Source organism: Helicoverpa zea, chromosome 5 (genome assembly GCF_022581195.2).
Source record: "Helicoverpa zea isolate HzStark_Cry1AcR chromosome 5, ilHelZeax1.1, whole genome shotgun sequence".
NCBI classification, from domain to species: Eukaryota; Metazoa; Arthropoda; class Insecta; order Lepidoptera; family Noctuidae; genus Helicoverpa; species Helicoverpa zea.
In genome coordinates this window covers 7,357,176-7,378,153 of record NC_061456.1, presented here as the reverse complement: position 1 = coordinate 7,378,153, position 20,978 = coordinate 7,357,176, and the positions used below count along the sequence as shown (strand labels likewise).

Genomic DNA, 20,978 nt, shown 5'->3' with positions numbered 1-20,978 from the left:
TAGTTTTGTTTCTTATGTAAATAACACATTTGGAAGGGCCGGTCTGTTCAAGCCTAATCAACTGCAAAATTAGTTAGTAATCAACATAATACGTACGTGGTTTAAGAATTAAGCTGCGACCTCGACCCCAAAACTTCTTATTTGTTGCTGTAGACAAAAACGCGCACGGTTTTACAACTTAATTCTACAATAGGAAGTCACACTGTGGTTTACGCGTAATGATATATGCATGCGATTTGTCTTGACGACCAGCGTGCAACGTGCCGTAATCATTACGTCCCTAGTGACATTGAGCAATGTTCACACTTGTGAATTAAGCCTTGAGTGTTAGATGACTGAATTTTGTGAACAAGGCTTTATTTATATTGTTTATTCAAGTAGTGACCTGTACCACTGATAACATTGTTTTTTATTGTTCCAGATATGAATATTTCACATACTGCCGTATGGTCTGTTTGCTTTTATATCTGTTTCAGAAACTTAATATTGTGCATTGTTGTTTTATGTATGCGGATAATAATTACCGATGTAAATGTTTATGTGTTGTATTCCCATAGATAGCATTGTTATCGCGTATTATAATATTACAAGGTATCGATTACAAACATGCTATATTATATTATTTAACTATGGTTGTTCACAACAGCTGTGGAAAACATATGTGACAAAGGGATATATAAGGGATATAAAGGAATACGTGCCTATTATTAACAAACAATTCTATTTCTAGAGTAGTTTTTGTAAGATAGCTTAGAGTTTTTTGTTGTGACCAATTAGGCTTTTTAATTCAGTTTTAGTCATGAATTTAACAAACGAATTTGAAGTTAACGATCAATTTTAAAAGTTCCTTTTAGATGTATAATCCTACTAATATTATAAACGTGAAAGTTTGTGAGAATGTATGTTTGTTATTCAATCACCCAAAAACGGCTGGACCGATTTGATTGAAATTTGGTATGTAGATAGGTGATACCCTGGATTAACACATAGGCTACTTTTAATCAACACACCACGCGGGCGAAGCCGCTGGCGGAAGCTAGTATTTTATATCACGTTAAATGTCAGGCCACGTTACAAAATCATAAAATGGATATTTTAACACACATCTCAGTTTTTTCAAAGTTCATTACCTACATGAGGTTATTTTATATTTGGTATTTAAGCAGTAATTGGGAAATATTCTTGATTGATTTTGACGTTTTTCTTTAAAAGACGTTTTTCTTTAAAGTTTTTCTTTTTTTATCTTCATAAACCACGTCAGTGGCTAACTGAGCAGAAACTATTAAAAATATTAATTTATCGGCAAAATAGAGAAAATTAACTATAAGTAATTGGCATTTGTAAATTATAAAATAACATTTGTGTTTAATACCTACTTTCATTAGGGAGCTATGAGTATCATAGAATTTAGGCACAATATGTATAGCGCGGCCCAGGATCTTAGCTATACCTAAGCATGTGGTAATTTGACCCATTTTTGGTGAGTTCTTAATCCTTAGAACACGAAGATCTTATTGTATTCATTGCAGATTTATCACAGTAGCACAAGATAAGATTGATCTTTCTTTGTATTCGTGTTAGTTATAAGTAGGTGTGTCATAATACATGTGCTTTCAGTTCTTTCCTGTAAAATAATTTGTAAAATATACCTGATTTTTTAAAAATATTTACCATTGTATTGTGGTCCTATTTTAAAGGTTTAGCCTCAGCTGTTTTTTCATGTGCGCACATGGAATTTTTCATAGTCTGTCGGCATATTATAAGCATCTGTGGGCGCGAATAAATTGCAACTGTCATGTAGTACGCTTATTTGATTGAACGTGGGTACTTTTGGCGAAGACCTTGCGATAATCTATTGTGCGGTCTCCTTGACTAGGTGTTTGCGCTCTGAGAATGAACGACGCAATTTTGTTATTATTTGTCTTGTTCTTATCATTTAAATGGTCTAAAGAGATGTGTTAAAGGAAAATTTTGATGGGGTGATAGCTAATTTTCCTTTTTTGTGACTTGAAATTATCTAGCACACTGTGCGGTGTATATATGTAGGTCCAAGTAAAACTCTATATAGGTAATTTAACCACAAATTTAGTTTTAACAGGTCTTTAATATACGTTACGTGAATAGTGTCTACATCGCGTTTAGCATGGTACAAACGTAATTAGTGTTATAAACACTGTAATGCGAGTTCTTGAAGTTGCGTGCGCGCCGATGTGCAATGTGACCACTGCCCACTTAACTAAAACCTTGACTTCACCGCTAATAAAAAACATGGTTTTCTGTCCTAATAAATACAAAAGTTTGCAAATGAAATGCTTCATTTGATTGAATATAAAAAAGTTATTAACAGCTTGGAAGGCGTTGACCTCTAATTTTTTTTTGTGGTCCTATAAATTACATTGAGATTATTTTAGCCCAAAGTAGCAAGAGGCTGAGAATGCTAAGATATTCTTAGAAAAATAAGACTAGTGCGAATTTATTTTGTGCCTTCAAAAACTTGTTTAAGTATTTAATGTTGCCTTATACGTTTTAATTTAGCGCATATTTCCTATGATAATGATCTTTCATTAATCTTATGTGTAAGCTCAGAGGTATGCGAACCAAGTGAATAGAAGTTTGACACGAAGGCGACCTTGCCTGCATTCTTTGTGGGTCCCTAACTTGTTCAAACGTTAACAGTTGCTCGATTGCTTTTTGTTTGCCTAAGTTAATCTACAGGTCCAAGTTATGAGAAAGTACGGGTGCTAGAACTTAACAGAAATATTTTTCAAGATGATATGTGAAAATTATACAAGGTGTTGATTTGCATTTGTGCCATAGCTCAGGAGGAGGACATACAATACGTAAATAATCGATTGGAATTACAGTAGATGGGAAATAACTAATATGCACTGCTTTTTTTGTCATTGTAATGTCGTGGTATTTCCGAAGTAATCCAATTTTATGAATGAAATTTATGAGTGATCGTTGCGTATGCTTTGTGTTTGCGTTTGTGTGAGGGTGCAGCACGGTTTTAACGCCAGTAACATACGCGCCAAGTTTAAATAAGGCTAGATGACATTTACGGAATTCCGAAAAAAAATTAAAGAAAAAAAATTACGTACCAATTTTTTTATTGATTTGGGTCGAGAATCATTAGCATAATTACCTCCTTGAATATGGCACGGATGCAAATCAACAGCTTGTATTTAACTGTTATTGTATTAGCTACTAAGACAAAGAGGATTGAGTAGGTAAATAAATACAACATTGTTTTATGCAATCATGTTTTATTCCAATTGCATATGTCCTTACTTCCTAATCAATATTAATGATGGCGTCTAGTAAACTGAATCATAGGATGTGGGAATTTAATAACACCTTACAGTATTGAAATGTGTTTTTTTTTTATATTTTCCCGCTAATGTTTATGACTTGCGTTCAACAACAGAGTGACCTAGACCGACATGCGACGGTGACTATGAAATATAGGGACGACTACTAGCTTTCAAGTGCAAGTTTCGAGATAATAATGTAGTCAAAAGGAATTACGCGTTTTATTGTAATTAATTGATGTAAATAAATTGTATGTAGATACGATGGAATAATCACTTATCTTAGTCACAATGTCCTTTGCATTATTTATTGCGAGTTATTAATGTAGAATTAGTAACACTTTAACGGAAAATTCTCACATATTACCGGTTTTAAAGATTTTGAAAACAATTCAGGAAAAACTGAGAGGACAGTTAGACTTGAGTCATAGTGCACACACTGAAAGTTGTGTGCTACTTTAGATACTAGAAAAATAATATTACGAAGAAACTTGAAGTTGGCGTCAAACAAAACAATTGATAAGATTCGATAGAAAGCATTGTAAGGAAATTGTGACTGCGTGCGCTGATACAGTATAAGATGCATGAACACACATTTTTATGGCGCATAATAAAAACAGTAATAAACCGATTGTAATCAATAATAACAAATTAACAAAGCCAAAATTGATTGCAAGAAAACAATTAAATGTAATACGATTACAATTATGTAATATGTGCCATAATTGTGTGTGATTTCATTTTCATTAAAAAACTGGGTTAAGAACTGGCTGTGGATGACGCACAATAATTTAATTGTTCGAAGTTATAGCCGTGGTGCCGTAAGCGGTCATACACAATGGCAGTCAGACCATAGTTTTATTAATTAAACACGTCAACACGTGTGTAATCGGGTACGATATCTACCAATAGGAACAATCTGTATTTAAATATCTACCTATTATACAATTAGTTCGATCACTTTTGTATAAAGTGAAAAGGCGACATACAAAACATTGTTTTGGAGCAGCGAGACCATTTACCAATCTTTAAAATCTTTATGAAAAAAAAAACATCATTCTTATACAAATAGTTTTAGAAATCAAAACGATACTTATTAAATTAAATAATTTAGGAAGCGTATTTGGATGCCTTGCACTTTTTTAGAAAATTAATTAATGTTCTTTTCACATGTAGTATGTGCATTTACGTCGGTAGTGAGACACCATATAAGATGCGATTTCCAATCAAGTTCGGCGTTACATCCAGGAAGCGTTTATAGTAAAAACGGTTAACACATGAGGAACTTCGATTGGCGCCTAGTCTCGTATGCTTAGCTAAATGTTCCTGCTTTCACTTTGAATCTCTAGTCGTAGTCCTGCAATTAGACGTTGTTGGCACTAGCAATGTATATATGCTTAGTTAATTATTTATTTATTAGTTAAGAATTATTTAGAAGAAAATTTAAAAATATGTCATCCTATGAAAGATTAAAAGTACAGTTTATGAGATTAACTAAGTAGTCGAAGCTACTAAAATAGTAATATAAAACAATTTTTTATTTTAATCGTTTCTGATAAGTAGTCAGTTTTAATTTTAAGCCTCATCGCAGGAGTACGAATGTACTTAATTAGAGGAATTTGTTCAATAATAAATTACGTTAACTACCTGATGACGACGATAAGTTCGACATAACTACCTATTATAGTCGGTTTCTCTAAAAAAAAGTAACCATGAGAACATTTGTCTGTTTCATTGCAATTGACGTTTCACTAGATTTTTTTGTAGTAAAATCTCAAACCGTGAACATTTGTTGTCTGTAATTGATAAAACGATGGAAATAACTTTGTTTAACGAGTCAAAATTGGCTTTTTTATATGCATGTTAATGACAGACTCAATTATAGGTTGAAGAACCAGGCTACAGATTTAATGTAGGTGAGATGAAACTACAATTCCATTTGAATACTTTTCTTTTCACACTATGGACTTCAGCGTAGCGTTATCACGAACTTTGAAATAGCAATACAATTTACGGGTCACAGCTGACAGGTTAGCTGATTTAGTTCAAGCTACCGTAACATTTTTCATAACCAGCACTTTAACCAATAACAAACCACAAATTATTCTCTTTTAAGCAACGATCAAGATATGAGCACATCTTCGCATTAAATAAATGTTCACTTAAGGGTGCGTCCACATCTGGCGAATGCGCCGCGAATGCGCAGCACGCGAACCGATCGCGAGCTGTCCGCGAGCTGCGCGCGTGCAGTCACTGCAATAGTTCGGTGCGCCTCTTTAGCGCAACTCACGCAAGGCTCGTATAGAGCGCGCGAGCGGCGCGCGATCTGCGCGCAATCAGTTCTCGCCCTTACAGTTCCGTATATTGGCTCAGTACTATGGAAGATGGCAGACGTCGCGCGCCGCCTGCGCGCCGCCTGCGCGCCGCTCGCGTGCGGCGCTTAGGTCGCGCGCGAGCTGCGCGCGGGCGGCGCAGAAGCGGCGCACGAACAAAAATGCACGCGCGCAGCTCGCGGACAGCTCGCGATCGGCTCGCGTGCTGCGCATTCGCGGCGCATTCGCCAGATGTGGACGCACCCTAATAAGAATGCGTGTTTCGTCAAAGTACGTTTGATACAAACTTATGTAACGGACAGCGCAATGATACACATAAAACTGGAAGAAGAGTAATACGTTTTGATTTAATATATATGATGTAACTGATGTAAAATTCTGTGTAGAAAAATGCTAATAAGGTGTCCAAGCTGCCATTCAATGTTTAAAATTATGGAAGTTGACAAAACCTAAAGAGAAATAAAAGTAAATGTAGTTCCTTTTCAGTATCTTTATTTATCTGCACGTAATTTTGTTTTTTTGAAAACTGCTTCCAGGAAGCGTTTCATTTCAAAAGCGAACCATAGACAAATCGAGAGACAATCAACGAACAAAACCTCTTTTGTCTCACAATGTACACAGTCGTTTTTGTGTTACCAAGTCAGCTTAAGCACGTAACGGTAATGCTGCATCTGGGTTCCATCTAGTTCAACTGTGATGCAATCCGTAACATAAATAAGTATCTATCGACCTTGGAAAAAATATACGATTTATGTTCAAAACACGGGACCCACGTTTCGTTATTTTGCAACTGGGTCAAAGTAACAGATACCATAGAGATACTAGTTTTGTGTAAAGGTGGGTGTATCCTAATGGTCAGCGTGAGAGTTGTAGCTCGCGAAGTAAACGAGCATTTGAATTGATTAGGGTTACTGCTGCTATAAATTGTGAACATTAAATATTTCATTATATTAATTAAGTTCATCAGTAGCATTGAAATGAGTATAACTTCTTCAGTCTTTAACGTGAGCTTATTGTCAACCAACCTGTGTGTAGTGGTCAAGGTAGGTATAAAACTAAAGCCAATTAAACGTAGGCACATGAAGTCGCTTTACGATCATGTTTATCGTGAACCAATAATAGCAGTGTACACATTCGGCATACCGTATTAGAATTAGGATTTTTATAGCTTAAATCCTTTTATATTTCGAACTTTTAATGAGAGAGCCAGTATTTTGCCGGCCTGTATTTATCTCTATCAGGAATAGTGGTTTGGAAGAACCATTAAAAACGCTGATTCAGCATTAATGATCCTTAAAGTTAGGATGTTTTATAGATTCGATTTATATCCAAGACAAACAAAACAACAGGGAGCAACATCTGAATTGACAATGTTGGTTCCGATCGAGAACAATGAATAACAAATTGACAATGATAGATTTTATGAGCATAGTCGCATAATTGATGGTCACAATACCATTATAATCAACTGCATTAAGTTATTAGCATATATGGATATGCATTCCTTCGGCTCAATGAATATAAAATTCATAGTTGCTGTTTGGCGCATAGTCTACCTACTCCGAAGATAGTGAGTGCTTTCTTAACATGGTATAAGTATATTTTATTGGCAATTTGGACCTAATTCGGCATGCAAATAATTTTTAACCAGCTCTTTCATTTCATTTTATTTGCCTAAGTGAGAAAGTGGTTCTACAACTTAACAACACACTCATTGTTTCTCGTTATTTCGTGTAACACATTTGCGTTATACATAGTAACGTGACAGCTGCTATACGGTTTTCGTTCATCTACATTACCGTCCATAGAGATACCGGTGCTATAGAGGCCATATATTTGAAAACGTGCCACTTTTGACTGTACCAGACTAAATGCCACCAACAGTTGATGGTACGCAGTTATCAGAACTGTCCAGTTTTCGAGTGACATAACACATTACGAGTGCATTACTCTCAATACGGCCACTGATATCCATTGACGTTACAAGTTAAGCCGCATGGGCAACCCTGGCATCGCTCGTGCGTTACGCAACCATCAGTTAGCTGGTCGATAAGTTGCTCCACATTCGCTCTTTGTTTCGGAGACCCAAGTACTGCCCGCCACTAACCTGTATATTTGTGTAATAAGCAATTTCATACAGTTATCTTACATTTGTATGGCTTTCTTACGTAAATGATCATTAGTATTCATTCTCATCGTTAAACCTTTTAATGCGGTTTGGGCATTGTATGTCGTACGTAAATGAATTTTAATTGGCGCGGTTATTTACACGTGTGTATATTTCAATGTTTACATAGTAAAGCTTTCACACGTTGTACTAAGAGAATAGTGTTGCGTCGTCTACTTTTTGCTAGTTTTTGCAGATTTACCACCCACAGTGCGGTTATCTAATGTATCACTCCTCTTTATGATAAGAAAGGTCTTTTAATTGAGCAATAAGTTTTATAATACATCATCTGCGTAATCGTTTAAGTGTGTCAAACCACTGTTTTATCCTTAGATCATAAATACGTAAATAATCTAAGGTTTACCTACATCAGGTTGTTATTTATACAAATAGGAACTAGACCATTTTGCTACATTGACCGTGAATATAGAAGGCCCTATTAATATACATGCAAATAATCTGCGTATTACGATTATCTGAGCATATTAAAACTTTTATGAACATGTTTGTTCTATAAACGAAGGGTGACATGCATTCAATTCAGTAAACTGCATATGGCGCATAGCTTTACTATTAAAAAAGATGAGGAGCAATTTTTTGATGCACTGTATTAGTTTTAAGTTGTATATATATATATAAGTTTATTTTATTTTATTTTCAATTAATGTAAATATATTGTGAATAAATAAATTAGTTACTTTACTATTTAATCTTGCTACAACTAAACTATAAAAGTCACTAATTTCAGGTAACTATAAAATATCATACCATCCTATACGAGTGAGTATACTGATTGAATTGCCAACTCATTAGCTTTTCGAAAACATAACTACTTATATTTATCAATCCAGCCGGAATATGCAGTGGCGAAATACCAGTAAAAACAGGATTAACAAAAATATAAAAGGTGAGGACTAATCAAAATCACATTAGACATTTATAAAAAACATTATTAGGAAAGTTCTCATGATAAATAAGAGCGTTCTGACGTAATGTCTGACTCACTGGTATATTTTTAAGAGCACTCTAGCCCGAGGAGGAATGCTGTCTCTGTGGGAAGCTTAAGTTGGCTTCAGACTGCTATACTGTGGCATAGAGTATAATTAAGAAAGGCCTCATGCTGGAAAAAAACAATATAAAGTACAGTACAGTGTCAAATAACAATGTATGGTGGGCGATATTCTTGTGCTGTGAGCTATTTATTCTTATGTTATACGGTAGTATGAAGCCATCTTTATGTTGCAAGTACTAGTCAGCTCTCAAATCTAACGTAAAAGGAAAGCCAGTACCTAATAAACATAAATATATGTTGGTTGACGAAAACATGTACACACATAACACGATTGGTCTCATCAATTGCACTAATTTAGGAGCAGTTACCAGTTTTCCAAGGTCGATAACCTAGAATCCAGCATATGGTGAGTCGTTAGAGTCACTGCTTAAATGCCTGACATTATTTAGTACTAGTGACTAATTACTGCAAGAACGAAGCGGTCATTATTTCGTTTCCGATGGTCTTTTAAACATTGGTTATGAACTTGGAAACTTAATATATGCGAGCACTGCTGTTAGTGACAAGAGACGCATAAATAACTAAAGTACCTAAATAGGTACCTAATATCTGAAGTAAGATACTTCTAGATTGGAAGAAGAGCGAATCTTTATTTGACTCCGGACAGGCAAAAAACATTCGGATTTTGCCAAACTAGGTTTTTTGATAAAACTTTTTTCTATGGAATAGAATGCGTCATAATAAGGATACTAACAAAATAATCTATCCTCAATTCCTCATTGTGATTAATTTTTGTTACCGCTCAAAAGTTAGTGTGAAATAGACATCATGAATCAGCAGCAGGAAATAATAAAAAAAATCAGTTCTACCGGACAGCGTATCGAAAAAAAATTGTCGCTATTAAGCTAACTTTTCCTTATTTTCCGGAAAAACCTGACAAATGATGACGGAAAACGTGGAAACGCGTACTACGCTGTGCTACAAACTTATCATTGCATCTAACTAAACACAAACGTAGTTTCAGATTTATCTAACAACAATATCAGTGCGTAATCACCGTGAGTGTAAATAATCTAGCAAGAATGCGCATTGTGTCGGCAACTTGGACCACTGACTTCCGAATGCACGTCGGGAGCAAAATTTGTGCGAAACGTTCTTTCAAGCCATTGTTCGCGAGAGTACTTGCGAACAGGTGTTGTTAATTGGACGTGGGTATAGAATCATGTGTATTGTATGGTGCTTGGCTGTTGGAGTGTTGGTACTCGGTACATCTCCTTTTGTGTTCGACTGAAGGCTGTGGAATAATTTTGAAAAAAGGAACCTTAGTTTCAAGTACTTAGGTAGGTACCTACAGCGAATTCGTATGATGATTACTTAACCAAGGCATTTGCATATATCCTTTGGACCTCATCGACCTTTCATTTTCAGCATAAAAGTAGACACTAATTGGCGCCCTGGTTTTGAATGTTAAATCGGTCTGCAGTCTTTATGACACTGCATTCAATTTTAAGATTATGTTTATGCTCGAGTAAGTTTACAATGAGTCATCAAGCCCATGTTGCATACAAAAAATTACACGTAGGAAATATAATCCTGATTTGGCAGGAGGTAAGGCTAATGTTGTATTTCTGAGTAAGCGATTGATCACCTAGCGTAGGCGCAAGGTTTTGCCAAAGTTAGAAGTAAAATAAAATGGTAGTAAAAAAATTGTTTGTCAACCTATGCAATGAGAAGAGTGGGCTGTAGGACGAATTGTCAGATGACTCTTTTGGAACTCGAACAACTATTAAAAATATTCTTAATTGCTGAATCCGCATACCCTAGTTCGGAGATAATAACTAAATTGACTTCAGATCTAAGCATTTTAATTATGATTTGATGATTGTATTTGTATTCGATTAACAAACTTAATCGTATCTACCCATCCTTGTAGCACCGGATTAACATTTAATACAGGAAATACCAATTGAATAATACTTATATAATCATAACGAAATCAAGTTCCATTACGTGGAATTGGGTCCTGTATGTTCGTAATTGCCGGTAGATACTGTGACCATTGGAACACCGATACTTTCACTCTTAAGACGTGTGACAAGAAAATAAAGTCGCTAGAAATGCCTCATAAATGTATTTCTCAATCAAAGTAAAGGGCTGGCTTGAAAGCTTTAGTTGCGACTGTTACTGCGCAACTGCAGTTCTGAATTTAATGCGTTGTATCCGTATGTTGTACAAGTATCTCGTGCAGATAGTTGAAATACAAAACCCGATTGTGTTTTGTTTTTTAATTTACATAAAAGGATAGGACTATAAGAACAGTGTCAAAAGATTTTTGTTTATTTTCGAACGCTAATATAGTAAGCAGGTAACGTAACAAAACGGAAACGTTATTGATAGTTAAGAATGTTGCTATTTGGTGCATTTTCAGCAATAGTTTAGTAAGCCCGGTGTGATCTTACAAAATAAAACATGGCTATTCAACTCTTGAAAGACGAGGCAATTTAATTTCACAGTTCAGCAAGCATTGAGCAAATACAGTGTATCTTATGTAGTTCCTAGGTGTTATTTTTTAAATAGTCGTGTATTTCAATTTGTGAAAATGTTTAAATAAACTTGAGAGAGAAATGGGCAGGCTATTATTCAGCTTTAACCCAACTTGTTAAACCATAAACTCCGTTTAAATGCCTTACATACAAATACAGACATTTACATGCTATCTAAGATTACATCAGGCTGAATAACGTTCCTGGCCAAGCCATATTGGGATTTTCTACAGCGGGACTATTCCAGCCTTCTTGTCGAGGTACGTCAACCTCCTTTAAGTACCACAGACAATAAGTTTTATTGTTCCGAAATAATTAATGCATGTTTGTTCCGTTCCTTATTAAGAATCGAAGACAGTAACATTGTTAATGCTATTGTTTCTTTTGTAATTGGTATGATATGCTGCAAATGCTCGAAATATGCTGCATACGTTGATTTCCAGTTCTCGTATATGAAATTGTATCTGCTTTGCACAGACGGCTGTTGTTTTTAATAATTTGAATGTGCATTTATAATTAAAACTAAAGTACTCACCAATAATATAAATTCTTGTTTAAACATTTTTCATCACAATTTTCGGGGGCTCCTGAAACAATAAACACTCATAGTTAGTAGGTATTCTCTATTACCAGTGAGTAAAATGTTAAGTATCGGTTATAACTTCACCATGAAAATTCAATACATCAAAAGCCATAGCATTCAGTAGTCACTACGACCTCGCTTTCCGAAAAAAATTCATACATTAAGAAGAAAATGCAATGCTCAGTAGTTCGGCTGTTTTCGTGTCGCCAAACATAACTCAAGTATTTGCTCACATGCACATCACGTGCTCTAGTTATTATGGCAAGGCTGTACGTGGGCTGATGGGAGAGATGACATTGAGACAACACTCGGCAACTGCCGACACTCGCTCTAATGCCTCTGCAAGTAATCACGGCACTTAACTTGTTGGTTTACTTGTCCCCTCACTAATTAATTTACTGATTAAAGGTTCATGTGCCGAAGCTTTGTGTTTCCTGGTTTTTTATGTCTAATTCATCCGATGTTATGAACCGTTTTTCTTAATTGAAATCTGCTTTTATAAGCGATGCTAAATATTAGATTACTTCTGAGGAATTCATGCTAAACTACGACCAATTAAACTGTTTTTCTTAATAGTGGTCAGGTTTAATAGGCTACGCAGTTTTAATAGGTTGGTTAAAAAAGTGCGACATCATTACAAAAGATAACATCGCATACGGAGACGGGCGGTAGCTACATAGCAAGGTCTGTTGATTAATTCTACTTATTGTTTGTACAGGTAATTATTTCTCACCCACATAACGTGTCTACTTCCCGTAGACACACGACGTACGTAATTAAAATTAAGGTATGTATTGATTAAGTCACAATTTTGCATAACGTTAATACGTAATTATTTATAAATTCCTTCTGTTATGGCGTTGTTTACTATAGAAAGTGTGAGTACAATGGGACATTGAACGATAGTGAAAATGCAGGCGTCCCTCGCATATCAAGTGGACATTTGGTGTGTTTTATGCGATTGGTCATGATCGACGGCGGAGTCAAACTGACGTGCAGTTCCGCAAATATGGGGTAGAAACTGCAACCGTTTGAACGTAGTTTTGCATGCACTGTTAGTTTATTAAAACAGTTTAAGTAGGTAACAAGGATAACTGTTTCAAAACATTATATAAAAATATTTATACAAAAAATATGCTTTGATTATGTTAATTGATAAGGGAATATTAATAGAAATATTGTTTTGATGAGTTTTTGTATATTTAGAATATTACCTCATAACTTCGTATGTGTAGCTACCTGAACATCCGTAAATGCATAATTTCTCATATACAGGTTTGCAAAATTATGCACTTAATAGATTTCGAATCGCTAAATCTGCATAATTGGAAAAATAAAGTTATGGTTATGACCATTGGTCGCGTGTGTGAGTCAAAGAACAAGGCAAATGCCACTAACATTAACTTATGACGCTGTTTTTTCATCTTTACATCGATATCACAGTGGGAAATTACAAGAACGTTCAATTTTCCACCAACAACCTTTCCGCTTTTCAAACGTTTCCTAACTGCGCTATTAAATAATTATATAAGACATAAGAAGCTATTGTAATCTAAGTGGGTTAATTTCACTTCAATACAGTCGGAGTACCTACTCAAATTAGTAGTATTTTCAATCTTAATTATATGATGACCGCTACTGTTAACAGATCGTTAAATTACGCTAACAAATCATCATGAATTAAGTCTATCTATGTAATGAGTGAGAACAATTCGGTTAAATAATAGCGAATAGTAGATAATTGTTTACTGCTGATTCTATTACGATAAACAGGAAACGTCGGGCAGAAATACGATAGTGTAAGGCAAGCGTGCAGCCGCGGTTACTCCGTAATACCGCACTGTTTGTATTATTTTAATTTTTAACACTTTGGATAGAATCGCGATAATTCTTAGTATTTCATAAACAAAAAACTTGTGACCAATATTTGATACAGTTAGGTAATAGGTATGTCAGGTATAAGTAATAAAACCCAAATAAATAAAATAGGTTCGCTTCTGAGTATTTCAAAACATACTCTGATTCCGATTTTCCTCTTATAATGTACCCGGATTATCCTGTTCTAATTATATCAAAAGTTTTTACAGAGAATGAGAATGACGACGTATTGAATGATGTCCGAAGGTTGACAAAAACAAAAATGTAGAGCATGTTTAATAAACAGGAAAATAACTTTAAACGTTTTCCTAAAATGCATTTTATCTACTTGCATAATTTCATGCTCTTTTTCATCGAATTTCGAGCAAGGTGTTTCGTGTTTCGATACTTTTTTTATACTTCGATTAAAGAAGTTTTTAAACATAAATATATTTTTTTAATTAGTTTATATCTATAGGCAAAGTTGTTATTTGAATTCTATTTTGTAGACTAGACTACTACTTAATCTGGACATTAATTTAAATGGTAGAAAAGTTTGATTAAGGTGATGACGATCTTAGAGAAGAATTTAACATTTGACACTTTCGACGATGACTCATGATCTGGCCAGTCGAGTGTGTTGTAGCAATAAAATTGAGCAGTGGTAAATAATAATGTTTAAGTAATTCGAGTTACTTGAGGTCACAAACAGAGTTCATCCTACATTAGTATGTCCTAAAAAGCTGTTTTTGCATGAGTTTTTTTTTTTTATAAAAAGGTAAGTTTTAGTAGTTAAATAAAACTAAATTTATATTTAGGAACATAAAAAAGAAAACTTAAAACTAATAATAGTTAGTCACCGGCCGAATTTTTATTAAAATATATTTAGATTCAGTACCTATTTAACACTCTTGCGTAGTCTAAAAAGTTACGATAGCTTGATGACAAGAAAGTAATCAAGTAAGAAGTTAATAAAAAGTTTCCTTCCACATTCACGCTTTTATATTGATTTATGTACGAGTATAAACCAGAAAAACATAGCGAAAATCGTAAATTAAGATGTTGTCAAAGCTTTTAACGTTTTCTATGACAAACCTGTTGAATATAGCACATTTAATTAAGTATAATATTTATTTATTCATGCAATATAGAAACAGAGTCTACGCGCGTCTGTGAAAATAACCCAGCCATGACACTAGCTTCCAAAATAAAGCAAAAAATTAAATCTAATACCATTGACCTTTCCAAGGAAGAAGCAAACCTGTTCGGTAAAACGTTTATTTTTGCAGGATTTAGCGGCTTTGGTTGAATAAGAGTAGACTATAACGAACCTATTCTGTTTATTTATAAGTATTTTGCTTTGAAAATATCGAAACTATTACAACATTAAAATATCTCAAACATTTATAGACGAAGAATGAAATGACCGTTCGATTTGATTGTTTAGAAGTACTCAAATCTTGTTTTTACATACAAAAGTATCGGTACTGAAATGACTCACGTTCATAGTTAAAAGAAATATTTTCCTCATTATTAGGCAATTTTGCGATAAATCAAGAAAAACTACACTTCCTGACGAGTGCATGATGCAATGCACCACGGATACTTGCTCGTATCGGCATGATCGTATAATAATTATTGGGTATATAGCACGTGGGCTTATTGAATACATATATCATTAGCTAGCAATATAATAAGTAATTGTTATGTTATACCTATACTAAGTGGAATAAGAGAAAGGTTTTGGAAGAAAATTTACTAAAGAAGTTAGTCAAGACCAGTATTGAGCAAACTTGGTGATTAACGCTCAATCCTTCTCTGTGTGGTAGGAGGAATGAGCAGCAGTGGGACGATAAATAGTTGATGATGATGATGAAGAAGGTAAGCCACAATTCAGATAACCAGTAGCGTATCAACGGCAGTTCTTAATTGCGGGTGGACATTCATAATTATGTATATTTTATTCTTTTTGCACAGACTATATACTTCGTTCAATTGTGTGCTATTTCAGTTAATAATAATAATTACTTTTTCTTTTTATCATATTTAAGCGACATTAAATATTAACATGCGACTACAGCAAGATCGACATTTAAATCATGCGTTTTTTATTTTGATATCTTTATATGATGTAAATAAACATACTTTTCTAAATATCACTTGATTAGGTAGAAATATTTATTGTTTACAAATCGAGTAAAAAGAAAGACTTGTATCTTAAAGTTTAGAAGGATTTAGAAATGTGTGCAATTCAGATGCAAAACTGCGAACAGTTAACAAGCGTATCTTTCAGGTGACATCAGACTACTACATATTTACGCTGTTTACAAAAGGGTTTTCCTATTTAGAAAGGTAAAGGTTTGCATATGGTACGGTAAGATAGCCGAACCCGTTATTTTACCTCCTTTGGCTATCTTTGTCGGCTTTCCAACTGTGAAAATCCTTATGGTATGTAAATTTTACACTAGATTCATGGATGTTAGTCAGCAATGCCAACATGAAATGGTTACAGCTGATATGATTTCATCTATTCTGGAGTGCCCTTACTTTCCTTACTGTAGTAGGTATTTATATTTAAGCTCAAATGGATATAGGTGTGTAAAAAAGTTTAATAAAGTTAAACTGACGCACTTTCTTTGGAATAAATGAACAAAAGTCACGAAAAAAACATTGAAGTTAAAAGTTAAATCAATCGGGTTTGTCTGGTCTTTGAACGTTCCATTATCTATAGTTCGGCCATTCAGAGAATGCGTTCCTGACACGTCGCGATTGAACTGACGACGTAACTACATTCATTGATTATTGATATAATAATGTTGTTTTAATGCTCCTCAATTGTTAAAACGGTAAACAACCAGCAAAAATATTTTTATCGTAACTGCAACGCCATTGCAAAGTTACGTCGTCAGTTCAATCGCGACGTGTCAGGAACGCATTCTCTGAATGGCCGAACTATAATTGAGTTTTATGATATACTGGGTAGTGTTTTACGATCTCAATGTGACTGAATTTATTTCCGGGAAATTGGCGGTTATACTTAAAAAAATCAAGAAATTATCTACTTCTGTTATTTCTTAGATAAACGTAATTAGGCTTTGGTTAATATAATGCAAAGATTTCTGTTACACATAAAATATACCTACAGTTGTATTAATTTTGATTCAATCAAACAAACTATATTTCAATTGATATGTAGAATGACAAGACTTTGTTGGATTAATATTTTTTGTGATTAAATGAAATAATGATTGATGATGTGCGATACTTGAACAAAAGTACTTAAGAGTTAAGAATATCCTTGTATGACCATAGTAACAGTTAGTTTAATAACTATGTCATAATGCAGTTATTAAACATTGCGTAATTCAATCTAAATAGGTATGTTCATAGGTTGCTGATTAGATTTATTGTATTCTTTTGTATATTAATTTATCTGTTTCGTATGTTTGTTTACGAAATTATTTCGCCTCGCGGAGATTTATAAGTAACTAAATGAGCTGGTGAATCACGGTTATGTCACATTATTGCGTGAGATATATAAATATAAGCAAGTATGTACATATTTACTGATGTTTAATATGTAAGTATAGAGCAAAGATTTGTGTTTTTATTGAAACAAATACGACACAAAAATATGCCTAATTGGAGACTTATTTTTATTGCAATTATTGCGAAATGTTATATATTATTTAAATTTTAAAACAATGATTCCAGTAAACGATAATATGTGAAAATGTTCCGTATGTAGAACAGAACCAAAAGTTAAACAAGACAAAATAAAAACAATGTCAGTTAATGTCCTTCAGAATTGTTTTACCTAGATTCATGAACACCTGAGCGTGCTCGTTACCGAAATCTAGCGTAATAATATTGCAGTGAACTAGTTAGTTGTTCTAGTAGGTAATCACATTCTGTAAATGCAGTATTTTTTTTGCTTTTTGGCTGACTTTTCATCATAAAGTCTGAAACTACTTTGAGATCTTCATGCAATTTTTAGCAATGTTATAGTCGTTCATGAGGAAGCCTGACAGAATGCTAATTTTGGTACCTGTTTATGAATATTTTTTCTGTATATTGCTATTTAAATTGAGCAACATTTCAGTTTCAGCAAATAGAGCTGACTAGGAAAGAAATATTTTTACCCCTATATGTTATGTTTACCAATGACTTCCTCTGGCTCATGAATTTTCTGTAAGTATTGAGTCGATGAAAATGATCTTGCTAATTTAATTACACTAAATTGTTACGCGTATGATTCATAACCGAGATCAGAATTGTTATTGATTGAAAATTAAGGAGTGTAAAAACACCGTACCTTGAATGTGTCGGATATCAAATGTAAAGTGTCAAGATGGCAAAGGTGAAACAAATTAACACTAGCGAATATTATCATAAGCCCACTGATATTTGGTTTTGTTGTCTGATATTTTATAAGTAATAAATTTAAAGACACTCCTGGACCTGTTATTTGATGAGGTCAGAGTTGCATGCAGTTGTTTTGGTTGATTTGTTACTAAAGCTGTGTTAGTTGGACGTTAGGAAATATAGCATTTAATCATGTTATTCTAAGCAAATGTAAGCCAATTACTTACTTCTATTACTGAAACGTCTTTCACTTAATTATGTCCAACATCAAATGCTCAATTAGGATATGTTTTGTTTAAAGTTTAAGAAAGTAGAACTAACACTTCTTTTATTGTTTAACAAAGCATATTCACACCATTTTAAAAAGAATCGCTACAATAGTAAATGAGGTGTGTCCTCAATACTTCCATTTAAACGAAATTAAAACAAAAAGACTAGGAGACGAAACGTCGCGTTCGCGATCGCATTGAGTGTGGAAATTTGAATAACGAACGCGTGGTGCGCACGCGCCGGCTTTGGTACGACTGGTGGAGGCTTCCCGCCAAAAGCACGCAGAGATAGTGGCCAGTACCTGCAAACATTCATTCATGAATGCGAATCTTATGCAATTGTCTTGTTATTGAGATTATCGCAGGGACCATTGAATCATTGCCGTCGGGTCACGACACCCGCTGCGGCAAAACCACCTCGTTGATTGTGCTTCTGCAATAGAAATGCAAAGCCATTGTTTATTATTTCATGAAAGCAACTGGTATTAATGCTTTCTATATCTGTTTAACAATTATTTTATAAAGTGTTTTAACAATTATTTTATTGGCGAGATGAGAAAAGTTTCAGTAGGAAATATAATGAACTAGAATTAAGTACATAAAACTACAGATATAAATAATTTCACGTGGGTGTTATCGTACGTCAGAAGGTGAAAAGTCCGTAGATGTAGACCATGGGGCTTCCCATTGACTCTGGGATTTTAAGTGTAATTTACCTATGAAGACACCTGCATTCGATTTTCTATTTTTATTTCCTACAAAAGTGGTGTCAAAACAAAGCTTGCAGTAACGTTTTTTAGACGTTTCTTTTTGTAATAATTTATACATAAAACATAATATTAAGCAAAACCTATCAGTGTTTCCCAAGACTAAGAACAGTAGTTTGTGCAAGATTTTTTTAAAGATTCGGTAAGTTGCACATTACTATCGTTCCCGTTGTGGCCTCCAATTATACCTAACCTCCCTTATTGCAAAACGTGGTTTAACGATAGTCTTGCTTTGTTACACTTTTACAATAGACTGCATAAAGAAGCCAGTTTAGTCAATAGAGCTTTAACAATAATAATATAAAGATATAACGGTAAAGGAATAAGCGTGGAAATATTTAAGCGACTAATTTGGCAAGAATTAGATTAAAATATTTAAGCAAGAATGAAATGTCAGTTCGTTGAACTATTTTTAATATCCGGCGAATCCACTTAATCATGTGGGTATTACAGCATCGGATCAATAATTTTATTAATTTGGATTTAGCGGAGAAACTGCCTCAGAGTAGCCGCAAACGGTATACTTTTAGTCGGCCGACAGTTTGTTCGGGCTCATAAATCAATATGGAAATGAATTGAATGGTATAGTTATCGGCACGAATCTTGAGCTCTGACCTTCAACCGCGCAGAAGTAATTTATTGGGTCCCTTTTGTGGTATGAAGTGAAGCGCGGGGGCGGGCTAAAGCGGTGATTGGCCCGCAGTGCATCGCGTCATAGCCGTCCTCAGGATTGGTTCTTTGCTAATAAATCACTTCTGCGCAGATGTAGGTCAGAGCTCAAGATTCGTGCCGATAACTATAGTACGCATATATTATAAATGTACGGGCCAACTCTCGGCCGACTGTTTAGTCTGCAGTCTGTAGGGTACTCTTTCTTACACAATAATTTTATGGTCATAGGATTAAATCCCACGCATCTAAAATATATAAATGTTTATCAAATGTTATAATTAAAGGAAGTAAGACATTATGTTTCAACGCAGTCTAGTTAATGCAGGATATAACAACAATCCGATGATTGCTTCGTGTGGAGCCCGACTCGCAAATTACTAAGTACTATTACATACATACATACAATTCAGTACAGCACAGTTTAAGTATATTATATACTCAAGGTAATCGGTAAATATACTTAAAATATATTTTTTTCCGCCCGCCCCAATTGCCCGTGTTATTTAATTATGCGACTTTTCCTGTAAATAATTTCCTATGAGATTTCCTATGAATAGTCTAGCATTATGATGTGTCTAGCATTTTCACTACTATCGATATGTATATTGACATTTCCTTCAATCATATAAAAAAACTTTTTTACAAAAAAATTAAGCCGACTTCCAAAAGGACGAAAGGACTTCATCGGCCTAGAAGTCGGTGTCTGACGGATGTTGCTAAGTTAATTTTGCCACCGACTTCTAGGCCGATGCACCTAAAATTAGTTTTTTTTTACTTTTTAGTGTTTTTTGGAAGTCTGTTTAATTTTTTTGTAAAAAGTTTTTTATTTACAGCTTTTCAGTGATACGAATAGTTGTCACTATTCATATAAGTGGAAAGTTCTCATCAATACAGAGCATAAAAACCCAAATACGAGGTATTTTACACATTCTGTTGTCGGGTTCCCTCGACCTTCTCTGGTCTCCATAATCAGATCAGCTCCAAACTTTCACTGTTGCAAAGGTCTCGTCAATACAAATAATATAAGCCCAAACACGATGTAGTTTACATATTCAGTTGTCGAGTTCCCTCGACCCTCTCTAGTCTCCATCATCAGGTC

At 34.4% G+C, this 20,978-nt stretch overlaps 1 protein-coding gene across 1 annotated transcript in view; it reads right to left on the bottom strand.

Annotated features, from left to right (window-relative positions):
* LOC124630719 overlaps positions 1 to 18,710 on the bottom strand; it is a 31,193-nt gene extending 12,483 nt beyond the window's left edge. The window contains exons 1-2 of the mRNA XM_047164698.1: positions 18,399 to 18,710; positions 11,902 to 11,953 (exon numbers count right to left, since the gene is read on the bottom strand). Of these exons, the coding sequence (XP_047020654.1) occupies positions 11,902 to 11,928 (27 nt within the window). The 5' untranslated portion in view covers positions 11,929 to 11,953; positions 18,399 to 18,710. The remainder of the gene's footprint in view (positions 1 to 11,901; positions 11,954 to 18,398) is intronic.
* Positions 18,711 to 20,978: the final 2,268 nt, after the last annotated feature.